We start from the raw sequence: 24,727 nt of genomic DNA, 5'->3' as shown, positions 1-24,727 counted from the left end.
GTGTGTTAAAAAAAGTCATAGAATAGTACAGTACGTCGAAAAAGTCCTGGAATCATATGTAGGAAAAAAATCATAGTTGTAGTACGTCATAAAAATGGGAAAACATTTTTTAAAAAGTAATAGTATAGTATCTTGTAAAAAGTGGAAAAAGTACTTGTTAGCACCTCAAAAAAATCCTAAACTAGTCACAGTATAGTATGTTGAAAAAAGTCAAAAAAAGTCACAGTATAGTATGCCAAAAAAAGTGGAAAGAAGTCATTGTATAGTATGTCGAAAAAAGGTTTAGAATAGTCTGTCAGAAAAGTCATAGTATAGTATGTTGAAAAAAAATCATAGTTGTCTAAAAAAGTAAAAAAATAAGTCACAGTATAGTATGTCTTAAAAAGTGGAAAAATAGTTATAGTATAGCATGTCGTAAAAAGTGGAAAAATAGTCACAGTATAGTGTTGTTATAAAAGTCGAAAACGTCATAGTCTACAGTTGGCTTTACTTGGCAGCCTCATAGTTAATTAAAAAAAGTGGAAAAAGTTGCAGTGTAGTGTGTTAACAAAAGTCATAGAATGGTATGCCAAAAAAAGTGGGTAAAGTCTTGGTATAGTATGTCGGAAAAAGGTCTAGAATAGTCGAAAAAAGTAATTGTATAATATGTTTGAAAAAAGTCATAGTTGTAGTACGTCGAAAAAAGTGGGAAAAAGTAATTCCAAAAAAGTCATTGAATAGCATGTTGAAAAAGGTCATAGCATAGTATGTTGTAAAAAGCGGAAAAATAGTCATAGTATAGCATGTCGTAAAAAGTGGAAAAATTGTCATAGTGTAGTATTGTGATAAAAGTGGAAAAATGGTCATAGTGTAGTAGGGTGATAAAAGTCATAGACTACAGTTGGCTTTACTTGGCAGCCCCATAGTATGTTGATAAAAGTGGAAAAGGTCACAGTGTTGTATGTTAAAAAAATGTCATAGAATGGTACATGTAAAAATGGGACAAGGTAATAGTACAGTATGTCAAAAAAAAGTCATAGTATACTATGTTGAAAAAGTCATAGTATAGTATGTCGAAAAAAGTCATAGTATAATATGTTGAAAAAAAATCATAGTTGTAGTACGTCGATAAAAGTGGGAAAAAAGTTGGCTTTACTTGGCAGCCCCATTTTGTCCTCCAGCATTCAGCAAATACATATTATCGTATGTCTTAAAACACAACAAATCATTGTATAGTTTTGCCTGTGGTTTGTTTGTGTTTTTGCCATTATGAATTATTATTATAGTATGCCGGAAAAAGTCATAGCGTAGTCTATTGAAAAAAGTCATAGAAAATTATGTTGAAAAGTCATAGGTTTTGTGTGTCTCAAAAAGTGGAAAAAAAGTCATGGTATGTTTTTTTTTTTTTAAGTGGAAAAAAGTCATAGCGTAGTATATTGAAAAATGCCCTCGTGTAACTTGATGAAAAAAGTGGAAAAGGTCATTGTACAGTACATGAAAAAAATATTCATAAAAAATACATAAAATAGTACATGAAAAAAGTGGAAGAATTTCATGGGATAGCATGTTGAAAAAAGTCATAGTACATCATGTCAAAAAAAGTGGAAAAAAGTCATAGCATAATATATTGAAAAATGCCATAGTAAAGTATGTAAAAAAAAATAGAAGTCATAGTATAGTATGTTGAAAACAGTGGAAAAAATGTCAGTCTGGCATGTATAAAAAGTGACAACAACAAACTAATTTTATAATTGTCATCTTATAATCATCATCATCATTATCATCAAGTCAAAATGCAGTGTGTGTCGAAAAAAGGGGATAAAAGTCATTGCATTGTATGTCAACAAAAGGCCTAGTATAGTATGTGGAAAAGTGGAAAAAAAGTCACAGGCGGAATATCATCTTCCTTATTTTATAGCTCCTCGACTCCTTGGTCCTTGGCTGAATCGGATGTAGCTCTGTCCCCCCTCAGTGAAGGTCGTCTCAAAGCTCTTACTTTGTCCCCAAGGACTGAGCATCGAGGAGGAATCATCGAGGAGCAATAGCTGAGAATACACGAGAGCAGCCTTCCCAGAAGCCCTGCAGCTGAAGGAGTTACTACTGTAACTCCGCCCAGACAGCTGCGTGTATATGTGACACTTCAGAGGAAAGGATCCCAAGCTGGGACCACAGTCACCAAGAAAACAATTGGTAATGGTAACACACTCCCCCATGAAGGAGCCCGCAAGGTCCTCCTGCTCAAGAAAGCACATATACATGCCCGTCTGAAGTTTGTCAATGAACATCTGAATGATTCAAAGGACAACTGGGTGAAAGTGTTGTGGTCAGATGAGACAAAATGGAGCTCTTTGGCATCAACTCAACTCGCCATGTTTGGAGGAGGAGGAATGCTGCCTGTGACCCCAAGAACACCATCCCCACCGTCAAACATGGAGGTGGAAACATTATGCTTTGGGGGTGTTTTTCTGCTAAGGGGACAGGACAACGTCACCCCATCAAAGGGACGATGGACGGGGCCATGTACCGTCAAATCTTGGGTGAGAGGCCAAGGGAAATGGAAATGGGTCGTGGATGGGTATTCCAGCATGACAACGACCCAAAACACACGGCCAAGGTAACAAAGGAGTGGCTCAAGAGGAAGCACATCAAGGCCCTGGAGTGGCCTAGCCAGGCTCCAGACCTTTATCCCATAGAATATGAGATTATGGGGTGGCAGTAGCTCAGTCCGTAGGGAGTCGGGCTGGGAACCGGAGGGTCACTGGTTCAAGTCCCCGTAAAGACCAAAGTATGGTGGTGGACTGGTGGCTGGTGAGGTGTTATTTCACCTCCTGGGCACTGGACCACCCAACTGCTCGAGGCACCTCTCCATGGGCAGGCTCCTCACTCTGCCATCTCTCCATTAGAGCGTGTGTGTGTGGGATTGATAAAGTATTTTAAAAAATTACTAATATCTGTGGAGGGAGCTGAAGGTTTGAGTTCCCAAACGTCAGCCTCAAAACCTTAACGACTTGGAGAAGATCTGCAAAGAGTGGGACAAAATCCCTCCTGAGATGTGTGCAAACCTGGTGGCCAACTACAGGAAAAGTCTGACCTCTGTGGTTTGCCACCAAGTACCAAGTCATGTTTTGCAGAGGGGTCAAATACATACATTTCTCTCATTAAAAAGCAAGTCAATTTATAACGTTTTGACATGTTTTTTCTGGATATATATTCGGTCTCTCAATGTTCAAATAAATCTACCATTAAAATTATAGACTGATAATTTCTTCAGTGGGCAAATGTACAAATTCAGCAGGAGATTAAAAACTTTTTCCCTCACTGTATGTCATAAAAAAGTTGTATTGTAGGCCATAAAATCTAAGTGTGATGAAAAATCAGTATATAGTATGTCATAGAAAGTCACAGTATGATATGCGCCAAGTCAGAAAAGTCTTGGTATAGTTTGAAAAAGAAAATCATAAGACAGATAGGACAAAATACTGAAGTCTTTAAAATGGTCGGTGTAGTATGTCATAAAGTCAGTTAAGTATATCACGTAAAAGTTGCAAAACATTCTCAGTATGTCATAATAAATCATAAGCCATATATACATAGCACCTCATAAAAACTAATATGTCATTGTATGTCAAATGTTTCCTTCCCTTACTGCATGTTTTCTGAAAGAGTACCCAGGTGATTTTAGTGACTATTTCCTGCTTTCTAAGAGAAGGGCCAAGCAAAGTGATTCAAACACAACTTTATTCACATCTGCAATATATCGGCCAATCAAATAAAGCACAGAGCAGTCAAGAAAAGACATAACTCTAACCACTTGTAAGGAACATAAAAAGGAGCTTATTAATTTCTAAAAAAATAATGTACAACACAATCAGCCATTTAGCTTTAATGTTTTGTTCCTCTAAATTGTACTATACATTCACTTTTATTAAAGTCTTTGCACTGAGCAAAGAAAAACACTGGCAAGACAAACGTTTAGAAATAGGGGTTATCGAGGAACAGATCCGGGAAACTGAAAAATAAACAATTTACAGGACTCAGAGAACGTAAAATTAATCACGGAACGGGACAAAAGTGAATTAAAACAAAAGAATGGAACTTTTGTTTAAGCCGATATGTTTTCTTATCTGCAATCCAGATGCCAATAGTTGTATCGGCCTTGTCCTACTGTCTAAAGTACAGACCAGTTTGCGGTTATAAGATTCAATAATATAAGTTTCAGTTATAAATGCAGTGTTATCACATTTCAAACGCAGTGCTGAAAAGTCCTCACAGTTACATCACTGTTAAAACACGTAAAAAAGCCACACACAAAAATAGCAAAGGATGAAACAACAGGCGAGTTCTCAGCTAATCGGTAAGTCAGTCGTAACTGGGTTTCCATGGACCCAGCTGTGCCCAGTCTCAGGTAGGAATATCCCACACTCAATCTGTCAGTTTTCATTGATGCTGGTGTTTTCGGTTCTTCTTTTTGACATCATTTGCAAGACTCCGTTCACTTGCAGTCTTTGATGACCACTTATTTATTACAAGACCTTCTTCACAAACGTCTCTGATCGGTCTATATGGAAATGTGGGAGGTGTAGAGAAACCCAAATACATATATAAGTATATATATGTTTGCCATTTGGGGTTGGAGCTGCCAAAATCCATACTGGAGAAAGAACGAGTTTTAAAGTTACCGCAGGGTCTTTAAAAGATGTCCACCAGCTCACATTACACAGTTCACTGCCAGCAGAAGAGAAGGCTTCAAACATGCATTAGTCTAAAGCATGAAAACGGCTTTGGATGAGGCAGCAAAATCTTTAAAAAAGTAATTAAACTTAAAGTTAAATAAAAAGGTGCATGGGGCGAAAATGGGAAGAGGAAAGCCTAGATATTCTTTGGCCGAGGCGTGTCCATCAGGAAAATTCACACACACAGAGCTCTGGGAAACCTAGGAGAAAAAGAGAAGTACGCATAAATAAACTCAAATCAAAAGTTGTTGAAGAAATCTGTAATACTAGCAAAACCCCTCCTGCATCCTTCCTATTTACACTTTAAAGCAAAATCCAATGACTTGACAATATTGTGAATCAGAATAGTCAATAACAGTCTAACCTGTCCTCGGTGAAACCGTCCATTTCCTCTTCATCATCCAGCTCCATGTCCAGCTCATTGTCAAGACAATCACGGCCATACCCACTCAGGACGCTGCACATATGAAAGATTTATACAGGATCAGATGTTACTGGATATGTCCTTTCTTTTTCAAATTGCACTTGTATGTATTTATTTATTTATTGTTATCTGACTACACCTTGGGAATCAAACTGCATATTTATCTACATAAACAATTATATTTACAATGTGTTGTGGATGCTGACCTCACAGAGCGACATGTGAAGAATACAATCCTCTTGAGTTTCTTGTTGTAGAAGAAATAGTTGAAGGACCAGAGGCTCCCCTCTTCACCAAAAGGGTCTGAGTCCAGATCAGGGTTGTAGCTAAGAACAAATATTAAGACACCAAGCTTAAAAAGGGCTGAAGTCGATACTCAAAAAAGGTTTTCAGCAGCATACTTTGGCCTTTACAAAATACAAACATGCACGTGTTTGTGCACACATGGGCCTACCTGTAAATGTCACAGCTCTGCAGGTTGATCTCTTGATCAATGGCGTTCCACAGCTCCGGCCCCAGCGAGTTGAACTCCTCTCCCACAGCTGAGAACAAGCTGCTGTTTACTGCATTAGCCACCTGGAAAAAGGGCGTGGTCAAATAATTATATAAAAAAAAGAAAAAAAAGAAAGAAAAGTTTTTGTTTTTTTTTAAATCCCCTTATGTCACGATAAAAGTATCTGGGAAAAAATATCTTCTGTGCTTCGGAAGGCAGACTCAGCAGCATACTAACCCAGTTGAGGCTGGGTTCTCGGCTGAACTCGTGGGCCCTTGCGGCGCTAAAGTCGTAGTCCGGCCGGAAGGACTCGTTGAGCGTGGTGATGAGGTAGAAAAGAGTCTTCCTGCAACACTTGTCACTCAGGGGGTTCTCCCCGTCCTCACTGCTCTTCCCCAGTCTGCACAGAAACAAAATGGAAAGGGAAATGAAATAGAAAGGCTTGAATCCTTCATCTTTTTTAACTATTGACTAATGCAAGACTCATTGACCACATTGCTCCGTCCTTCATCATGGACCGGAGAACTCACTGTGAAGGGCTGGTGGCGCTGGTGGACTGCGGGGGAGAGAGGGCCTCCAGGACATGTGGCTCCCCTTCCTGGCAGAACTGCTTGAACATGTGTTTATCGTCACCTGCCATCTTACAGGAGTAGCTCTCCATCCTGCAGGGCAAAGACAATGTGAATAAATCATGATATTGTGTGGATAATATTCATATAATTAACGTGTGTAATGTAAACCTATTGAAAGAAATTTCAGATGAGTGAAAATGTTTGCCAAACCCCTCAAGATCACTTTGAAAGCCCATTGCATAACATATCAGGGTATCTTAATGCATTTCGTTTTAACAAATGTACCTCTCTATCCGCAGAATGCATTCCTGTCTTTTGCTTGTATTCAGCTCTTTTATGTAGTAGATTTACAACTTTCAACACCTGGCTGCAGTGTTATTATTCGGGGACAATTAGATCTGATTTGGTATTGAATTTATTAAAAGCATTCACAGAGTGGAAGCTGGACTGCAAAAGCTCTATACTCCATAACTGTCAAAATAGACCTCGTCTTTTCACTGGGAGCCACCATCTGCACGAAAATGTCACACATGCCCTTTCATGTTTCTGGGTCAGCTGCACTGTATACAGATATGGGAGAGGAGCAGACTGGTGTGAAGTTGTTTATAAAGCCACCTCCCACCTACATGGGTTACGTAAGAGCAGAGGTTGTGCAACTTAAGACAGACTGAGACCCTGACAGGCCTTGCCAGCCTAATTATAGGGACATCGGGTAGCAGTGGAAATAACTGCCCTGGTTTTCCACACACAACACAGCTGACCTGCCGCCACAACACTGTTGGTAACTAGACGAACGAGCTGACACCGGAGCCGAGTGAAGACTGTCAACACAAAAAGGTTACTTCAATAAAGCTACAGCAGCAACAGGCTCTTTTAACATCTGTACAAAACTCTAACACTAGCTTGCTTGTATATATTACTACACATATTGTGTGTTAATGTATTTATTGGACTATGAACCGTTTATTATATAACTATACTGTTTTGTGTATGTGTAGCAAAATGCAACTTTTCTTAAGTGCAGTACATTATTATGGTTTTATTTTCATCTTTTCTATTCATGTAAAATCTGCTGGAAGCTTGGTGGGTCCATTTTTAGGTAAGTTAGTTTTAAGCCTGCAGGTCATGCTGCTGTGAGGGGCTGTCTCACTAATCCTCTAAGCAGCCCAACAGCAGCAGCCTTGGCAGCTTCAGCAGCACTCAGCTAACATGCAGTATTATTGTATGTGTTAGAGTGTATGTACATGCACACATAAATTCCACTCTCCACAAGTGTATACAAAATAACCACAGAGTCGTGTGAGAGGACACCATGCGGTGCGTCACTCCAGGTCACAAACAGTACAGAAGCTCCGTTTTACCACCCACACTCAAAACCCTGAACTCAGACTGGGCTGCATAACTCTACAACCCACTGCCCTTTATGTAACTATACAGTCACTGTAACCACAAACCTGCTGAAGGCCTTATATAAAACCTAAAACAGTTTGCTTAGTCAAAAATATGCACAGTCAATGAGCTAGCAGCTTCCAGTATATGTTTTTGGGGGCTTTAAGGTTAGTAGTCTGTTATCACTATGTTGCATAACATGCAGGTACTCGTTTGCTCTACTACCACCGTTAATAAACAGAGTCAGTAATCTATGAACCAGACACACCTTGTTTTGTCACATCATACCAGACCAAGGAAACCATCAGCCAAGTCAGAGGTTGCTTACAATAAATGCACAACACTTCAGTGGCTCTTACTGTGGTGTAAACACACGGTCTAATCAAATGTCTGACTGTCAAGTCGATGTTCCTGTTCAGTCACTAAGTCTGCATTAATGAAATAGAAGCAGTAAAGCTCACACAAAAACACCTGAAGTGACCTGTGCATGCATAACTATCGTGTATTTGAGGTATCTAAGTGTCAAACTAAAGCTGGAGTTTGTGTGGTGTCTGTGTGCAACAGACCCCCGGACTAAAAGCCTGTAAAGGCCCCATTTATCAGTAAGTAGTAAGACGATTACTGTTTGTTCCTGTGAACATGTAACAATAGTATATGCCATTAGTGGGCTCAGTTGTTAATATTGCAATACAACCTATCTTAAGGCCCTTACCTGCCAAGGATGCGAGACTCTCCTGTTTCAACACACAGCCGGGAGCTGAGGGCTTCAAAGCTGGAGCTTTCCAAAAGTTTCATTGCTGTCTGTGACAAAAAAAAAGCAAGAAAATGTTAATTACTTGTAATGGTAGCAACGGTTTGTATCGTTCAATGCAATGCCTCGCTAACCAGTCAGAAAATAAATGATATGCTTCTAAACTGCCAGACAAACAACCGCTGTTGTAACTAAATAGAACGACGGTGCAACAGCGCCTCGTGAGGGCAAGTTTTTACTTTAAAACACAATTTCCTCTTTTATACCACTGCCCCTCCCCCACCATTTTCAGTACAAGTTAACAAATCGTCTTCCTGGTTCAGTACATCGATGTTAAAACATAGCTAATTCACTTACCGAGCAATAGTTGCAGCACAGGCAGGAAACAGCGGGTTCAAAAGTCAAACTGTGGAAACACTCGTTAACCGAACTGGTTCCTCTAAAGCAAAAGATTACGACCCCCGCTTTGTTGACGACCAGCTAACGTTAGCTATCGGTTAGCTTGCTAATTATTAACGCTTTAACTTCACAGCTGCAATATTAATTCGCACTCGATCTTAAACATCTTACAAAAGCACTCGGTCGAGAATGTGTTATTCTGAGGCTTTTTAAATGTATTGGAAAACTGCTCTTCCCGATTAAATGCGATGAGATTAAATCCAAAGACTGTTGGCGTCCGTCGGATTCTGTCTGCAGCGGCATCCCTTTCGACCGGATTTTACAAAGAGGCTCGTGTTAGCTAAATCAAGTCGCCTTTTTCTAAGCGACTCGATCAGTAAAATAGCAACTAACGAGCTACCTAGTCGAATAATTCCCCCAAACGCGTTGTTGATGCAAATCTTCGATAACCTTAACGACACATCTACTCTGCTGAAATTAACGGAATCTACTGTATGGTAACCCAGCCCCTTTTCTGCTATAAACGGTGGGCTGATGTACACGCCTACTTTTACTAAAGCCATCTCGTGATTGGCTGTACACATCAATGACAACTATTATGATTGGTTAAACTGCGTTCGGTCATTTCCTAGACCAACTGTGTCGTATGTTTTGGTGCTTATCGCAACGTAGCTGGTGAAACAAAAATTGCCTATTCAGAGTTGTTTGCTTGTATTTTAGATATGTACCTTCACTATTCGATTCCTACCTGTCTAGGATTAGAACAGTCAATGGAAACATTGAAATACTCATAAATACGTCTAAAATGCGAAGTTTAAATATATGACTGACTTGGAACCACTGAAATACTTATAAATACGTCTAAAATACGTAGAAGTGACTGACTTGTTTTGGATCTATTTTCTTGATTATTAATTGATATTTTGTCATTGCAAACCAGTTACCTGCATTTCATTTGTGTTGATTTTGAGACTTCATCTATTTATTTTGTCTGTGCTGTGTGCGTTTTATCCAATTGTATTTCTTGTTGTGTTGTTGTAACACAACCTGCACTGTGAATTTGACAGTGTTAAAATTGTATGATTTTATTTTTTAAAGACTTTTCATAGCCTTAAGCGTGCAGCAAAAGCATAGATACTTACTAAATGAAAAATAAATAGCAGACTGGACCAAAATACACATACTATAAAAGTTTTATACAAAAGTATACATTAAAAAGCTGTGTAACCCAGTGGCCTAATGGATAAGGCATCAGCCTCCGGAGCTGGGGATTGTGGGTTCAAGTCCCACCTGGGTTGTAATGTTTGATGGCAAATTTAATGATGAGGCAAATAAGTAAGTCTCAGTTTAGATGACATATTACCATAAATTATGTTACAGTTATCACCATTTCACTATGTAATTTTAATAGAACTTTACACTTACTATCAACATGCCAAAAGAACATTTTATTGACATAATAAATCACAAACGGAAATCTTCCATGTAGTAACTGCCACTGGTTTGTCAAATTTGAGTAACATAGTCAGAAACATTCTCCAGGCTTGTGCACTTATTGTCCAGGTACTCCAGGATCACATTCCCCCCATTGTACAGGGGAGTTTCTGTGTGAGCCAGCAGTGAGTGCAGGGTGTCGTCCATCTGGAAAGCCTCACCTGTTTGAGGATGACATAACCGCAGCTTCTGCAAATAGAGAGCAGAGAGACACGCTGTTAAGACTTATTCAAGAAAATACACTATGATATCCTTTTTGTCAGGAACATTTGAATGTAAGTTTACAAATTAATTACACTTGGCAGAATAAAGTGGCTCCTCACATTAGCAATATATGGAAATCATTTGTGTTATGAGAAGAATCCTCTATTTTCTGTTAAAAAGCAATTAAAGCGTCACTAAGAATCTTTGCACATTATTGGCTATATAAGTGTAGGTAGCTGTGAAAATACACAGACATTGTGTACAGTAACTTTTTTGAAGCACTTGTGGCTGTAACCCCATTGACATGCAAAACATGTAACACTGGTTAACCCTGCTTTTTGTAAACAAAGTTCTCGCTTGGTGCCAACACCAGCATTTCAAGTGTGCAAACAAGACTTATATATACCTCTATACATCTATACATAGTTATGGAGGAACCCTCAATTTGAGCTTTATAGTCGTCTTGCTTTAAATCTTATTTTAGGAAGTGGAAGTTATCACAAAGACAAGATAAGAAAGTTCAAGGAATTAGAAATAAGGCTGAGAAGTGTGAGATTTATTGGTTGTTGTGTGTTTAAACCTAATGCTATTATCAATGACACTACCACTGCTATCTGTTACCTTGGCTGTCAGTACATTGTTGTTGTTCTTGAGACTAGCGAGGGAGGCTGCGTAATCCACCACTTTTCCAACACTCCATTTGGAACAGAAGAACATGGGTTGGCTGGAGTCTTTGAACCCTTTTGGAAGATACACCTGAAAATATGTTCTTTCTGTCTAAAAAGCCCAAATAAGGAGAAGAAGTAGTCAGTTGGATAAAATAATAAACACAGACACTGTAGATAATATCAATATGAAAAGTTATATCACACCATTTATAAATAAAATGAAGAAAGCTAGGATTTTACCTGTGGCAGCCCCTTGTCTCCTGCAGCATGCAGCTTCAGTTTCATTAATGCTACCTTAGCTGCAGTTGCACTGTTCTTTGCTCCTCTGCGTGCTTTACTTCGACATTTGTCCTTTGACTCTGGGTAGTCACAAGAGAAGAATCGCAACACATTCCAAATGTAAGTAGGTTGAGGAAATGCTAACAGATTACATTACATTACATGTCATTTAGCTGACGCCTTTATCCAAAGCGACTTAAGGCCGTTTTATGCTTCTGTGGAGGCTCATGAATGTTAAATAATGACAAAGTTGAAAGTACTTTGTTTAATACTTATCCCATGTGGACAAATATGAAATCACAGAATAAATGATGTCAAGGTAGCAACTACCAGTGACTGTACTGCACTGTTACTTACCAACAATCTTTTGCACCAGCTCTTTTGTGGCTGCCATTCGAGGCTTTTGGACCTCCAACTTCTCACACTTGTGATCATCTTGATGGCGATGACTATAAGGCCGAACAAGAGAAATAGAAACTATTCAATTTACCAGTTTCATTAATAAAATAGTAATATACTGTACATAATGAGGGCAATGTAGTAACCCATTTCCTTTGACTGCTTCTGTATGAAGTATATGAGCTAGGAGGATGCAATGTACAGATCAGCATGGGTTCTGTTGCTTTATATAAAAAGGTAAAGAGAAAGAGAAGAAACTGTAAACCTACGCCAAACAGAAATGTTTTTCACACTGCGGACATATTACTGGCAACAATTCTTTTCTCTTGCAGTCTTGAAATGAGCATGGATAACTTGTACTGCTACCCACGGTCCGGGATTCCCTTTTCACTGGCTCCTGGAAAAAAAACAAAGGAAATTATAAATCAACCCAGCCAGCTTCTAAGTAACATAGGAACAGAAGAAGACATGTCCCAGAAGTAATCTTATCACAGAAGGACATTTGGAATATGCAATCAACAACACAGTGTACCTCTGAACATGAATGGGCCTCTCTGCTTCTGTGCTCAAGGCTGTCCGAAACAAAAAGATATTTTATAAAAAATAGAACATGAAAAAGTATCAAAGTACATTCATGACATACTTTATTTGACCATTTTTGTGCTATACTATATCCACAAATGTTTATTTTTTTACATGAACACATAACAGATTTTTGACTAAGATGTGTACTGAGTCGAGATTTAACATTTAACAAATAAACTGGTTGGTGGTCCCTGGTGGACAAACAATTGAAAATGCTTATATGCCAATATGACTATGGTGAGCCAAAATCAACTGATAATATGAGATTATGGTTACTAGTGATTATGCAAATTATTATGTTTTAAGGCAGTAAAATGTTTTTTTTCTTTAAGTTGAGTTTTCATACATTGTGGTATAACTTTTGTATCATTTAAAGTAACTAATAAGCATATTTGCGTTCTCATACAGTGCTACTCTGGGCAATGTCTATATCATTTCAGGGTTTGCATGTGTGAAATGGGATCTGAATACTTCCTCTAACTTTGGACATGTCTTTAGACTGGGGGGTTCTTACCAGAAAATACCACTGCAAAGATCACAAACAAATGGAAGAAAATCTAAAGAAGAAAGTAGAGAACAAATACAGTTAATATCTGAGCTGAATTCAACAACAAACTGCAAAACACAGACACCTCATTGTTCGCCAACTCTTCCAAAATCAAATAGCTGCAACACACTGTCGGCTGCAGTGAAATTGACTAATTTGACTTTCCCTGGCAACTGAAATACATGAGAAACAAACAAACACACCTTTTCACAATAAACGTTTCTATATACGACCGTTCTAAATGGTTAGAAGGGTGAACATCGGTGTCCGACCATGACTTTAACTATTTAGTGAGCGGTTAGTTTGCTAGCTAGTTACTGACCATCAGTAGCATAGCTAATTCAAATGCCAGCTAGCTGCTAGCTGACAGGCTAACCAAGCTAAATAACCGCTCGGTTAACACATGAGACAGAAGAATATCATAGGCTAATATCTTAGCTCAAAGTCCCTCAGATGAAGATGTAACGGACCTTTCTGATTGCAGGAATCGATCTGACAATGCTTCCCAATGTCTATTTCAGCCATTAGATAGCCGTAGGTCTGCGGATGTCAACACGAACTTTGACCCTAATCCCGAACTAGCTACGTCACTGAGTTTTTTTCACTTGGTTTCAACCTTGGACTGCAAAAATAATTGTTTAACGGCCGATTCAATTTTGTGCGAAAGTATTTACTTTACACAGTTCTATTATTTTTTTTTACTTTTTTTGTATCCGTTTGTTTGCCAAATTTAACCAAGCTAAGAGTTCAGTGTGGAAAAAGGGGAGAGGGTGTCAGTCAGGTGTCAATAATCTAATGTTCCGTGAACCAGTCTGGTAGGGGGCGGCAATGCACCTTAAATTGGTTGTCATCCGCCAATAAAAATCAGAAGAAGAAGAAGAAGAAGAAGAAGTCAGGTGTCAACTTTCTTTGACTGTCAATGGGTGTCAACAGGCTACGTCACTCAGGTATAATGGTGAAAGGTGTGTCTGATTTGAAAAAGCACAGAGCCGCCGAGCAGGAAAATCTGCTCGTTAAACACCCGCCTGTAGAAACATTGTGAAGCAGGACACCGAGGCTGGGAGAGCTCGCGAAGGCCTACACTGTAGTTTCCTACGCAGTTTACACCAAAAGCTGCGAAAATGAGCAAAATCTCGAAACTATTCAAGGGGAGCGCCAGCTCGAGTTCATCGAGCTCATCGAGCTCCTCAAAGTCCAAACACCACCGGTCGCGGGGAGGACCTTCACCCCAAGAGGCTATTCACAAACTTCGGGAAACAGAAGAAATGCTGACGAAGAAACAAGACTACCTGGAGAAAAGAATAGAGCAGGAACTCATGATAGCCAAAAAGAATGGCACAAAAAACAAGCGAGGTATGATTTCATCCTTGGCTGAAAAAATCTGTGCACCTGTTTACCTTTGACAAAATAATGTATTAGGTTCTCCAGGACTTAGAATTGAGTATTGTAAATTTTCTAAAGGTTTTAATCAAAATACCAAATTTTAAAAAGTATTAAAGAAGATGTTAAAATATCTTCATATAAGCTAAGGCATCTAACCTATAGCCACATACCACAGGGATTTGTTTTAAGGTAGGGATGATGTCTTCCAGTGAGCAAATTTAGTTTTGACTGCAGTGGCAAGAATAACAGGTTTGTAACAAGTGAGGTGACAGATTATGTAAAGGGAATTGTACTTTTATTAAACCCTAAAGTGTCTCTCACTGTGCAAAGAAACAGTTTTCGCTGTGTTTTTCCCCGTGTGAAACACTGAAGTGCAGAATTGCTCTCTGAATCACCTTTGACAAAAATTAAACAAAGGGAGGGACCTTGTATCTTTAGTTTGTGAACGCCCAGCATTCTCTACCAATTAGCAAATACCAGAGTATAGGTGTGAAATCATCACAAAGAATCACACAGTATTTCTGTATCAGCTGCTCTGCAGGCCTTGAAGAGGAAGAAGCGCTTGGAGCAGCAGCTCACGCAGATCGATGGCACGCTCTCCACCATCGAGTTCCAGAGGGAAGCTTTAGAAAACTCGCACACCAACACAGAGGTCCTGAAGAACATGGGCTTTGCTGCCAAGGCCATGAAGCAGGTCCACGAGAACATGTAAGAACATGGTCTTAAACAAAAAAAAACGATCGAGATTTTGTTAAAACTGCATCTTTTTACTCGAAAGGTCTTGGGATATAGCACTATGGATCCCCAATATCTGTGTTATCATTGACCTTTGGTAGGAGACCAAATGTTACAGTAACATTATTTAAAGGCATTTTCTATTTCACCTTTGACAGGAAGAATTTCTAAATAGATTTCACCTAAGCAAATTCTTATTAATAAATGTGTAAAGCTAAAAGGAAAATCATCAAATTAGGACAAAAAACTGCAGATTGGGGGGCTATATAAACAAAATTATTAATAAATGAAAGGTAAAATGATCATTATCAAAGAAATTATAGGTTCCATATTTTGGTTCCATACTTTTGTTTTATGGCATCCAAGAATAAAAAAATGTGGGGGTTGTTTTTAATGAAACTCATTAAAGTCAGAAAAAGTTTACAGTGATGTGTGATCTATGTTCTTATATCTCTCTCTCCTCTCATTTTCAGGGACATTAACAAGATAGATGATCTGATGCAGGATATCACAGAGCAACAAGACGTGGCCCGAGAGATCAGCGAAGCCATCTCCGGCCCTTTTGGCGAGACATTTGACGAGGTTAAGATCTTTTAGTTTTTCCTCTCATTATCAAATTTGTATTTTTATTTCTTAGTGGTGTCACTTATTTTTTGACACAATATTTAAAATGTTGCTTGGTATTTTCTGTGTGTTGCCTGCTAAACTATTCCCTGATTTACAAAAATGCATCTGACAAGCCTGTGTGTACTTCATGTATTTTCTTAGGATGAGCTGATGGCAGAGCTAGCAGAGCTGGAACAGGAGGAGCTTGAGGACAGCGTGAAGAGTATGGGCGGACTACCAAGCGTGCCCACCTCCAAACTGCCTTCAGCACAGCCCAGTCGCCGCGCAAGTAAGTGCAACACTGTACTAGAGGTCAAATTACTACAGCAGCTACTTTAGACATTTCAAAATGTTTCAGCCATTTTTACATTGTTATCACCAAATATTAGAACTGCGACTGAGCAAACTACAAGCATATGGCTGTTACTGATGATGGTGAATTGTTATTTATCCATTTAGAATGCCACATTTTTACTTCAACTTCCCAAAGATGAAATTTTGCTGCTTTTTGTATAGCAATAAAACCTTTTTTTGAGTTGTTGACTGTTGGGCAGACAAAATCAGCAATTTAGAGACATCCTTTTGGGCTAGAATAATTTATAATCTATAGCTGTCATTTTTTAAACACAAAATTTAAATTATTTTTGGGGGGCTATGTTATGCCTCTATTACGGTAATTGTTTCTTGCAGCCTTAACCCTGATAAGTATTTGATAGCATTAATTGTTAACTGTTTCACACTTTTTACAGCAACCAAGAAAAGGGTTGAAGATGACGACGACATGCGCATGCTGGCATCGTGGGCAACTTAAGAACATTAAGGAAACCTAATTGTACATAGCCAAATCTCACACTTTCTCTTTAGCTTTTTAAATTATGTCTGAAGGTTAATAGGGAAAACAAGCATTATACTGTTTTTAAAATAAGTTTTTTTTCCCCCCTTATCAGCTTGTAATGGCACTTTGCAGGTTATATTTTTCAAAAAATGTTAAGTGAAGGAATCAACAAACTGTATTTTCAGATTTATGTTCATGTATCTTTTTCTTTTTTGTCCTTTCTTTACAGTAATTGTTCTTATCTAGCCTGTACAGATGCACTGCTTTCATAGGCCTAATAATGACATAAGAATATGACTGCATGGTTTTAACACAGAGCAGAATGCTTAACTGTATTGGCTGTATATAAAGTCTAATTTTGCATTAATGTTTTAAATACGTTTACGTCGTCAACGTTTAACAATAAAACAGTCCCCTAGTGTCTATGGTATTGTCTTAATTACTTTGTTTGGATTACAAATGATACCTGTACATATATTGGTTAATGTGGACTTTGTATGATTAAACATATTTTATGGTGAATAGTGTATTGGCAATTTAGTTCACTTTAAATTTATCTATATTACATTATATATTCTAAAATACAATTTTCTGTCGTTATCTTACGCCTCTTTTTTTTTTTTTTTACCGTGCTTTTGTTTTGAAAGTTGTAACCGGAAGCAACGTATTTACATCACTGCTTCTGTTCTGTTCAGGAGGTAGGAGGAAGTTCTTGTCCGGTTAACCAACCGCCCAGAGACAAATAATACCTGAATAAACCCTCGATTAGGATAAAGACTATTAGAGTATGGAAGCAAGTAGACCACTTCACACGGAAGGTGAGCAAACAACTTTGTTATCTGTAACTGTAGTTCATTTACGAGTTGTCAAACATGGGAAGTTCCCGTTGCTATTAAAATTAGCGCGAAGTTGGCAAACTGTTTTCAGGTTAAACACTACACCCTAAACCGGAATGTGACACGTTTCATATAGTCTATTTGAACACGTACAGAGAAATTAAAACTATTTCACGTACTTTTGTGTTTTCATTTACTTAACGTTACACTGTTAAGTCTCCTGTGCCCATATTCTCGGAGGACTTTAGCAAGATGTCATTGTTAATTGATTGGGAAGCTAGCTAAATTCTAGGAAGTTAGCGCTGTATCAGTAGCACTGCCCGATTACGTGATGGATAAAAGTTTGTATTAGGAAAAGTTGGGTCAAATCACATCCAAAGTAATGTTACCAATACTAATTAACCAATTGGAATATCAGAAAAGTATAATTTAGTAAATATGATGTAGATTTAGTTCACATTAAGAAAATGTTTTTAAAGTTTTATATGGTAGCCAAAGTATATTACATTGGGTTTAACTTGATTATTTGTCAATTATTCAATTAGTTGAAGACCGAAAATTCTACAATTTATCAATTCATTGTTTAGGTACTTTTTAAACATACAGTGAAATAAATGTAAATTATGAGTCATCGATGATAGTAAATAGTGAATTTGGGACTGGGAGTGGGTTTAGGACTGTTGATGGTACAATCTTTTTGAATACGTCAACTTGGGCTTTGGAAAATAGTGATGTGCATTTTTTTACTTATTTTCTGACATGGTACATACCAAACGAATACTTGAGAAAAAATCCAGAAGATTCATTGAAAATAAAAATATTCATAGTTAGCATATAAACTATTGTTAAGAATTTATAGCAACCTATCCTAATACTGAAACATAAATGCAATGACCACAGCCAAAGAGGCCTCTGGATCAGAAGAGGAGGCCAAAACGGCAGCAGCTGCTGTGGCTAACCGCCTGCCCGAGGTTCGCCTGGTGGTGCTGGGCTGGAGGTGGCCGGGGAAGAGCCTGACTGGAAACACCATCATAGGCCGAGAGGAGTTTCGCTTGGAGCGAGCAGCCGAGTTCTGTGTGAAGAGACAGGCAGAGGTGCTAGGGCGGCAGGTGACTGTGGTGGACACTCCAGGCTGGTTCTCCGCCCAGGATACACCACCCTCCTATAAACAGGAGTTGGTGAGGGGAGCATCTCTTTGCCCTCCAGGCCCGCACGTCTTCCTGCTTGTCATCCCTGTGGGCATGTTCACAGACGTGGACCGTGCTCGCATCGAGGAACACGTGAGCCTCTTTGGCGAGCGTGTGTGGAAGCACACGATCGTGGTTTTCACCTGGGCAGAGGTGTTGAGTACCATTTCAATTGAGAGGTACATTCGCAGGGAGGGCAAGGAGCTGCAGTGGGTGCTTGAAAAGTGTAAGCGAAGATACTTTGTTATTAATAACTGTATATTCGGGGAGCATCCCCAGGTGGGCCGCTTGTTGGAGAAAGTGGAAAAGATGGTGGCAGAGGAGGGGGGCTACTACAACCCAGAGGAGGTGGAGAAGGAGAAGAAACCTCTGAATGAGAACCAGAATCCAGCCATAGAGGGGCGGGAGCTGGGGGCACGGCCCAAACAGAACTCTGGGCTAGGTTTGTCCAAAGTCTTGGAGGTGGAGCCGCTTTCCAGTGAGTGATGCACTTGTTGGCTCAATAGAAAGTCAAAGTGAAGTCTTAGAATGTTATGAGTGTCTTTCTGTTAATTAAATGCCGAGAACCTCTCTAACACCACTACAATAACAGTGGTATCACAGTAGTTTTGCTAAATTCATCTGAATTAAGCTTTTATTAATGTAAAATTGAGCCCTAATAATAATAATAATACACCATGTTTGATTCTAGATTAACAAGACATGGCTGATGGAACTTCCAAACCACAGCTAACCGAGCATCTGCCTTACTGCGCTGATGGCAAAGCGGTTTATTTGACAAAAAAAAAGGTTAACTAAAATTTCACCTAATGTACATGAATCAGTGTGATTTTTTTCTTTTCTTTTTAAATCAGACATCTTACTGCGTTTTTGATTGTTCTTTATAATTCTCACTGTGATGATATGAGAGGCCTAAAACATAAACAGGTTGTTTTCTTGCTGTCCAACGATTAATACTCCCTGTATTGATATTTTGTTCTTCAGTTTGGAAGATGTTCTTAGGTTTTTTTATAGTATCTTGAGGGTTGTGTGATGGTAGGGTTTTCATTTAATCATAAGGAAGCACAGGCTGTTACATGTATGACTGTCATTATTTTTAAACCCAATGTGTACACTCCTTAGTCTTGGCGAATACCAACAGCAGAACTGCACTAATAAATTGTTACTATATTATTCTGTTGGTGACTGCTAAGGGAAACTATGTTTATTTATTTTTTTATGAATTCCCATTTTTTGTGACCAAACTGTAAATGCTTATAAAGCACTTTGGCAGTTGCAGATTTTTTTTTTTGGGTGTGTTCCCTTGAAGCAGTGACATTTTTTTCCCTTAATTTGATTTTTCACATTCATATCACTGGGATGTAAGAGATGTACAGAGGGATATGTTTGAGGCAAGGATGCTGTAATGGGTATTTTTCCCAACTTGTTTGGCATCTAAAATTTATTTTACATTTTATAAACCAAATGATTTTTTAAAGTAATTAATGGAGAACATAATTGATTAATCCACAATGAGTCTTCACCTGCAGGTGCAAACTGCCCCAGAGTCCACCTTATAAGGCCTTCTCACCTTGTTGCAGTGGTTACAGGTGGACTCCGGACCCTGTGACCTCACTGTTGGTTGTGGTAACAGGTGGAAAAGCGCATTTCTGGCCTTAACCAGAATCTGTAGTGTTTCACCTCTGACCACCAAGGGTAACCATCAGTTACCCTTGGTAACTGATGGTTACCCTGACCACCAAGGGTAACCATCAGTTACCCTTGGTGGTCAGAGGTGAAACACTAAAGACTTGAAACTTTCAACCACAAAGGACAGCAAAACACTGCTGTTGAGCTAGTTAAGTTACTCTCTGACAATACAAGCAATGTGGTTGGTGAGAAGTACTGAATGTAAACACACCTTTTGATTACAAGGTGTAGATCTTGCTTCCAGCAGGCTGTACAAGTAGTATGTAAGACTCTTCAACTTTGTTTGTTATGGTGTACTATTATTGGATAGCGTCAGCTGCTCTGGACAGTGGGCAGAGCGTCAAACTTCCCATGAGGCTAACTGTTATAGGCCCCTGGAGGAATCAGGTAGAATTACACCACCCTCATGTCCCAGTTAAAGGAAATGTACAGTAACAATGGTTACATACTATTTACACAGTAGTGTTCCTTGCCCTGAACACATCTCGCTACTGCAGATCAGTTCACGTATATCCACACATGGTTATCAATATTACTGTCTAATATAACTGTCTACTCTTTTACTAGGGATACTGACGTTTTTTAATGTAATCTGGTGAAATGTAGGTGTGAATCAGGTACTAGTAACATTGCTAGATTGGCTGTGAGTTTCAAGGACCCTAGTTGTAAAATGACTGCCTTCAATCTTTTGTAAATGTGACATAACCAACGCTCAGGATCCAAATGTGCTGGTTTTCATTCTCGCTTTTTTCCACTAGGACACCTGGTGAATGCAATCATCAAGATGGTTGAATAGAAAACCGACAAGGCCGATAGCCAGGATTTAAATCAACTGACCCAAAGCCTTTTATCGTATAATGCTGTAGATAGTAATGTTTCTTTAAAGAAGCTGCCAGTAATTTCATGAATGTGTTACTCATAGGAGAGTAAAGAGCAAACCCAATGTCGTATTCACAGCTATGCACTATGATTATTTCATCCAGTGTGGGCCAGTAGAAATGTTTGTTGAAATTTAGTACTAAACACTGAGACAGGAAACAAGTCTGCTGTAAACTACTGATTCCACACTAGTGCCTAAAGGTTATGTTACTGATCTTATTTGTATTTTATTGAGGGGGTTGACAAAAACACATCGTGAAAAAGTACCTTAACGCTGGTACTGATGTGGGTCATACTGTATTTGGTCAAATAAGAAGTCTGATAATCAGCACTCTTGTTTTTAAAGCAACAAAATGAATAGGTCAGACAACAGCTGAATCATTTAATGAAAAATATTTATTAAAGAGAAAAAAAGTCTTTGACATTGATCGCAAGAGTCACAAAATAAGGTTAGGGTTTAGCAGACGTGTATATAAAACTGTTTGGCATGCCACCTAATACAACCCGTCTTTGTAGCAGACCGTATTTGTAATGGCTATTGAGTTACTTTCAGAGTCCAGCATGTGAATCAAGTTACTCCTTAATTATTTTAGCTGTATCCTCTGTAGGCCTGCAACATGTGTCATTGGCCCACACTGGCCCAGATTTGCTTGTTAGAAATGCACTGTGTTGTTCTTCTATTAGGTTTAAATAAATTTATATTTTGATCTAACTCTGGGGCCTGTTCTTTGAATAATTGACTTATCACTAAAATGTTATTTCATTTGTTGAATGATGTTTATGAGGTCATTTTAAACACCTGGGCTGTAACTGCAAGCCTTTGAACTTTTGGCTTAAATAGAAGAGACAGCTATTAAGCTTACTATGGCTGCAACCTATATACCTATTTCCCTCATTAATGGTTCCTTTAATCATTAAGTCTATGAATTCACAGGAAATTGGGAAGAAAATCATTTGTCTGCGCCTGTTTTGATGTCTTTAAATCAGTTGTTTTATCTTATCAGTTGTCATATATGACCAATTAAAGCACTTAATCCTCACATTTGTGAAACCGGGACCATGCAATATTTGGCACATTTGATGACTAATTGATTACTCAACTAATTGTCTCCGCTCTAAAGCTTAAAACTAGTAAACTACTAAATAGCCATCATAAGAGGAAACATAGATAGTTGTGTAAAGAGGATAAACTGTGGTCATAAAGTATTAGTTGTGTTTAATAATGTAATAATTTAGAATAAAGGATTCATGCAAGACATGACTGAAACATGATGCATTACACCCATGATTATACCTCACCATGTGGCCATCCTCCTTGTTTACTTTCTTTTATGGACAGCAGTTGTAGTCCACTATTTGACCACTAGATGGCAGAAAAACAGTTCAGAGGTGATGGGAAATATTTACAACAGCAGCAGAATAAATCACTGCACTGACATGACCTTGCCTACAAGAGATTCATTAACTCAATTTGGGGAATGTAATAGTGAGTGTCCCAACAATGACCATCTACTTATTACTTTCTATAGGCTAAAATGTGCAGCACATGTCTTTATGTAGCAAAACTTCATCACTTCCTGTCTCCATCCTTGAGTTATAGCTCTAGTACCAAAACTTAAAGAAGTTGAATTCTCTTTTGTCCTTAGGGCTACTGCTTAATAATATTTTCCTCTTGTCTCATTCCTCCATTTTTGCCACTTTGCTGTCTTGTTATCTCAGTTTTCTCTCTATACTGCTGTAGAGCTTTATGTCCTCAATTGACTGGGAGGTCCACTATCTACCTGGTCCAAGGATTTCACACAAACCAGACAGCATTTTTTTTGCAATCATGCTCTCTTTTAGGGCGGATATAGATGATATTAAGTATAAAATGATTCTCTATAAAAATGAAACTGGCTGCTGTGGATAGATTTCATGGTCCCTTGATTGACTTGCAGAATGAGCTTTCACAGTAAAAAACTTCCCCAAATTAATCTGTTTCAAGATATTTTTTCATATGCATTTTTAGATAGATTAGGGTGGTATTCAAGCCACAATGAAGCATACATCTGCTCCTTGTTTCTCTGCTGTGATGGCATACACAAATACCGATTAGGGTGAACTATTAAGTAGTGGATATTAAATATGCTCCCTCTATACTAGTTACGTACTACTTACTAAATAATCAAATGTACTTACAGGGGTAAAATAGCAATATTCAACAGATATCCTTGTTTTTTAACAACAATGTTTATTTCAAATGTAATCAAAACAACATTAGTTACATAAATTACAGACAGCTATGATACTGTGTGATTTTGAGTCTTATTGTGTGTCATGAAAAGATGAAACAAGGTCACAGTTGTTGTTTCTTTATATTAGGCTTTGGAAAGGGTCGCTGAATCTGTGTGACCTAACATCTTTCAATCAGACTCACAGTCCAAAGCAAAAGCAGTAACCGATCTCAACAACACTTAACTTTGTTAAGAACGTGGGAGTGAAAGTGATTAACTAGTCAAGTCCAGAGGCGCAAGGGAAGACTTCCGTTCTGCGGTTTATATGATCGAAGTGTTTCGGCTGTTGTGTAGACGTGTGTAACACAAACAAATCCGACCGTCGGCCACATTTTATCACTGCATTTTCATAAAGAACACTTGCCGTTTCTGGTGGCAGTGTAATATAAACAGCTGTTCCAAGCACTTGCAAAGAGCATTTCTCCGCATGGATCAATTTCAATAATATTGAAGAACTGAAAGTAATTGAAAACTATTTAATGAAATTGTAATCTGAATATCTGTGTGCATGAAAAAAAGGCCCGAGTCCTGTTGAAGGCAATCCTCTGTTCACTGGTTAAACACAGACGGTTAAAGGCGGTTAAACACGGCTGTGGAAAGGAGTTATGAGGACCCATAAAAGAGGGTCTTTTATATCGATGGTTTGCAGACCTAAAGTTTCTCTCTGATAAACACCGATGATACCGCATCACATCAGAGTGGTTGTAAAAAGTCAGGTCTGTGTCAAGGGTTTAAAACAGCCAGTGAGTCCTTAGTTCGGTATTTGGGAATGACTCCAATGTGCATCTTTGGGTGTGTAGGTGAGGGTAGGATGAAGAAGACAGATGTTAGCTAAACCCCGCCGAGTTACTGTTGATACCCACGTTGAGTTTTTCCTTCTCAAACTTAACATGCCGTTTTCACATATATGAAAACATTTAGCATCAAAATTCGTAGTAATTTTAAAAGTTGAAACAATAGGTCCATCATTTTAGATAGTGGTGGACAAAATTGGACTTTTCATTTCTGGCAGAGGACGGTCGAATATGCCTGACAGCCGATTTGATCAGCTGTAACGTTAGCTACAGCTTTTTTTAGCTACCGTAGTAGCATACCATACTATAGCTAGCTAAAATATAGGCTAACGTTGGATCCATTAGTGGGTTGAAAACTTTGTTCCAACGGACCTATTTTAAAACACACATTTTGTAAAAGGGAGCATAAAGTTGCAAATGACTGCTAACGTTAGTTTCATATGATGAAGGCCGACATGTTTGTAGTAGCATACAGTATCATAATCAATGTTTGAAAACTCCAGAATTGTAAAAATACTTACCGCTGACGTCCTGTCAGCTAGCTAACCATCTGTCTGAAACAATAGTATCTACCTAACGCTAGTGGTGAAAGGG

General features: G+C 38.5%; 4 protein-coding genes, 1 long non-coding RNA gene and 1 other non-coding gene across 8 annotated transcripts; 3 read left to right on the top strand and 3 right to left on the bottom strand.

The window, feature by feature from the left end:
* Positions 1 to 3,703: 3,703 nt before the first annotated feature.
* Positions 3,704 to 9,251, bottom strand: maf1b (MAF1 homolog, negative regulator of RNA polymerase III b). 2 transcript variants are annotated; one of them, XM_034862276.1, is made up of 8 exons: positions 8,699 to 9,251; positions 8,303 to 8,391; positions 6,160 to 6,291; positions 5,867 to 6,029; positions 5,591 to 5,712; positions 5,343 to 5,462; positions 5,077 to 5,169; positions 3,704 to 4,912 (listed from the first exon to the last, which is right to left on the bottom strand). In XM_034862276.1, exons 2-8 carry the CDS (start codon positions 8,383 to 8,385, stop codon positions 4,888 to 4,890), a joined length of 738 nt encoding a protein of 245 aa, XP_034718167.1. In that variant the 5' UTR covers positions 8,386 to 8,391; positions 8,699 to 9,251; the 3' UTR covers positions 3,704 to 4,887. The 2 variants fall into 2 exon arrangements, with proteins under 2 accessions (XP_034718167.1, XP_034718168.1); XM_034862277.1 differs by having other exon boundaries at positions 8,303 to 8,387.
* A 714-nt stretch (positions 9,252 to 9,965) lies between these two features.
* trnar-ccg lies at positions 9,966 to 10,038 on the top strand. Its single transcript has one exon. It is a non-coding gene; the product is annotated as a tRNA-Arg (tRNA).
* Positions 10,039 to 10,168: 130 nt separating this feature from the next.
* Positions 10,169 to 13,552, bottom strand: zfand1 (zinc finger, AN1-type domain 1). The gene is made up of 8 exons (XM_034862625.1): positions 13,387 to 13,552; positions 12,884 to 12,926; positions 12,317 to 12,356; positions 12,054 to 12,181; positions 11,743 to 11,834; positions 11,347 to 11,465; positions 11,060 to 11,215; positions 10,169 to 10,423 (listed from the first exon to the last, which is right to left on the bottom strand). The coding sequence occupies exons 1-8, from the start codon at positions 13,439 to 13,441 to the stop codon at positions 10,247 to 10,249; spliced, it is 810 nt and encodes a 269-aa protein (XP_034718516.1). The 5' UTR covers positions 13,442 to 13,552; the 3' UTR covers positions 10,169 to 10,246.
* Positions 13,553 to 13,876: 324 nt separating this feature from the next.
* Positions 13,877 to 16,900, top strand: chmp4c (charged multivesicular body protein 4C). Its single transcript, XM_034862193.1, has 5 exons — positions 13,877 to 14,269; positions 14,830 to 15,007; positions 15,508 to 15,616; positions 15,803 to 15,929; positions 16,390 to 16,900. Exons 1-5 carry the CDS (start codon positions 14,038 to 14,040, stop codon positions 16,449 to 16,451), a joined length of 708 nt encoding a protein of 235 aa, XP_034718084.1. The 5' UTR covers positions 13,877 to 14,037; the 3' UTR covers positions 16,452 to 16,900.
* Positions 16,901 to 17,120: 220 nt separating this feature from the next.
* LOC117937941 (GTPase IMAP family member 9) lies at positions 17,121 to 19,553 on the top strand. 2 transcript variants are annotated; one of them, XM_034862192.1, is made up of 3 exons: positions 17,121 to 17,293; positions 18,212 to 18,976; positions 19,190 to 19,553. In XM_034862192.1, the coding sequence occupies exons 1-3, from the start codon at positions 17,263 to 17,265 to the stop codon at positions 19,192 to 19,194; spliced, it is 801 nt and encodes a 266-aa protein (XP_034718083.1). In that variant the 5' UTR covers positions 17,121 to 17,262; the 3' UTR covers positions 19,195 to 19,553. The 2 variants fall into 2 exon arrangements, with proteins under 2 accessions (XP_034718083.1, XP_034718082.1); XM_034862191.1 differs by having other exon boundaries at positions 18,212 to 19,553.
* A 166-nt stretch (positions 19,554 to 19,719) lies between these two features.
* LOC117937943 lies at positions 19,720 to 20,591 on the bottom strand. Its single transcript, XR_004655291.1, has 2 exons — positions 20,466 to 20,591; positions 19,720 to 19,932 (listed from the first exon to the last, which is right to left on the bottom strand). It is a non-coding gene; the product is annotated as an uncharacterized LOC117937943 (long non-coding RNA).
* Positions 20,592 to 24,727: the final 4,136 nt, after the last annotated feature.

This window comes from Etheostoma cragini, chromosome 22 (assembly GCF_013103735.1).
Source record: "Etheostoma cragini isolate CJK2018 chromosome 22, CSU_Ecrag_1.0, whole genome shotgun sequence".
In the NCBI taxonomy this organism is placed as follows: domain Eukaryota; kingdom Metazoa; phylum Chordata; class Actinopteri; order Perciformes; family Percidae; genus Etheostoma; species Etheostoma cragini.
The sequence above is the reverse complement of the archived record's forward strand: the minus strand, read 5'-3'. Positions and strand labels throughout refer to the sequence as shown.

What these genes read in the sequence shown, in the direction of transcription:
- maf1b (XM_034862276.1), bottom strand. Translation starts at nt 8,385, where the DNA reads ATGAAACTTTTGGAAAGCTCCAGCTTTGAAGCCCTCAGCTCCCGGCTG. An exon ending in AGCGCCACCAGCCCTTCACA is followed by an intron (nt 6,030 to 6,159) that starts GTGAGTTCTCCG and finishes GTTTCTGTGCAG; the next exon opens with ACTGGGGAAGAGCAGTGAGG. An exon ending in GAGAACCCAGCCTCAACTGG is followed by an intron (nt 5,713 to 5,866) that starts GTTAGTATGCTG and finishes CCCTTTTTCCAG; the next exon opens with GTGGCTAATGCAGTAAACAG.
- zfand1 (XM_034862625.1), bottom strand. Translation starts at nt 13,441, where the DNA reads ATGGCTGAAATAGACATTGGGAAGCATTGTCAGATCGATTCCTGCAAT. An exon ending in GCTGGTGCAAAAGATTGTTG is followed by an intron (nt 11,466 to 11,742) that starts GTAAGTAACAGT and finishes GTGACTACCCAG; the next exon opens with AGTCAAAGGACAAATGTCGA. An exon ending in ACAATGTACTGACAGCCAAG is followed by an intron (nt 10,424 to 11,059) that starts GTAACAGATAGC and finishes CTCTATTTGCAG; the next exon opens with AAGCTGCGGTTATGTCATCC.
- chmp4c (XM_034862193.1), top strand. Translation starts at nt 14,038, where the DNA reads ATGAGCAAAATCTCGAAACTATTCAAGGGGAGCGCCAGCTCGAGTTCA. An exon ending in TGGCACAAAAAACAAGCGAG is followed by an intron (nt 14,270 to 14,829) that starts GTATGATTTCAT and finishes TTTCTGTATCAG; the next exon opens with CTGCTCTGCAGGCCTTGAAG. An exon ending in TTGGCGAGACATTTGACGAG is followed by an intron (nt 15,617 to 15,802) that starts GTTAAGATCTTT and finishes GTATTTTCTTAG; the next exon opens with GATGAGCTGATGGCAGAGCT.
- LOC117937941 (XM_034862191.1), top strand. Translation starts at nt 17,263, where the DNA reads ATGGAAGCAAGTAGACCACTTCACACGGAAG. An exon ending in TAGACCACTTCACACGGAAG is followed by an intron (nt 17,294 to 18,211) that starts GTGAGCAAACAA and finishes CAATGACCACAG; the next exon opens with CCAAAGAGGCCTCTGGATCA.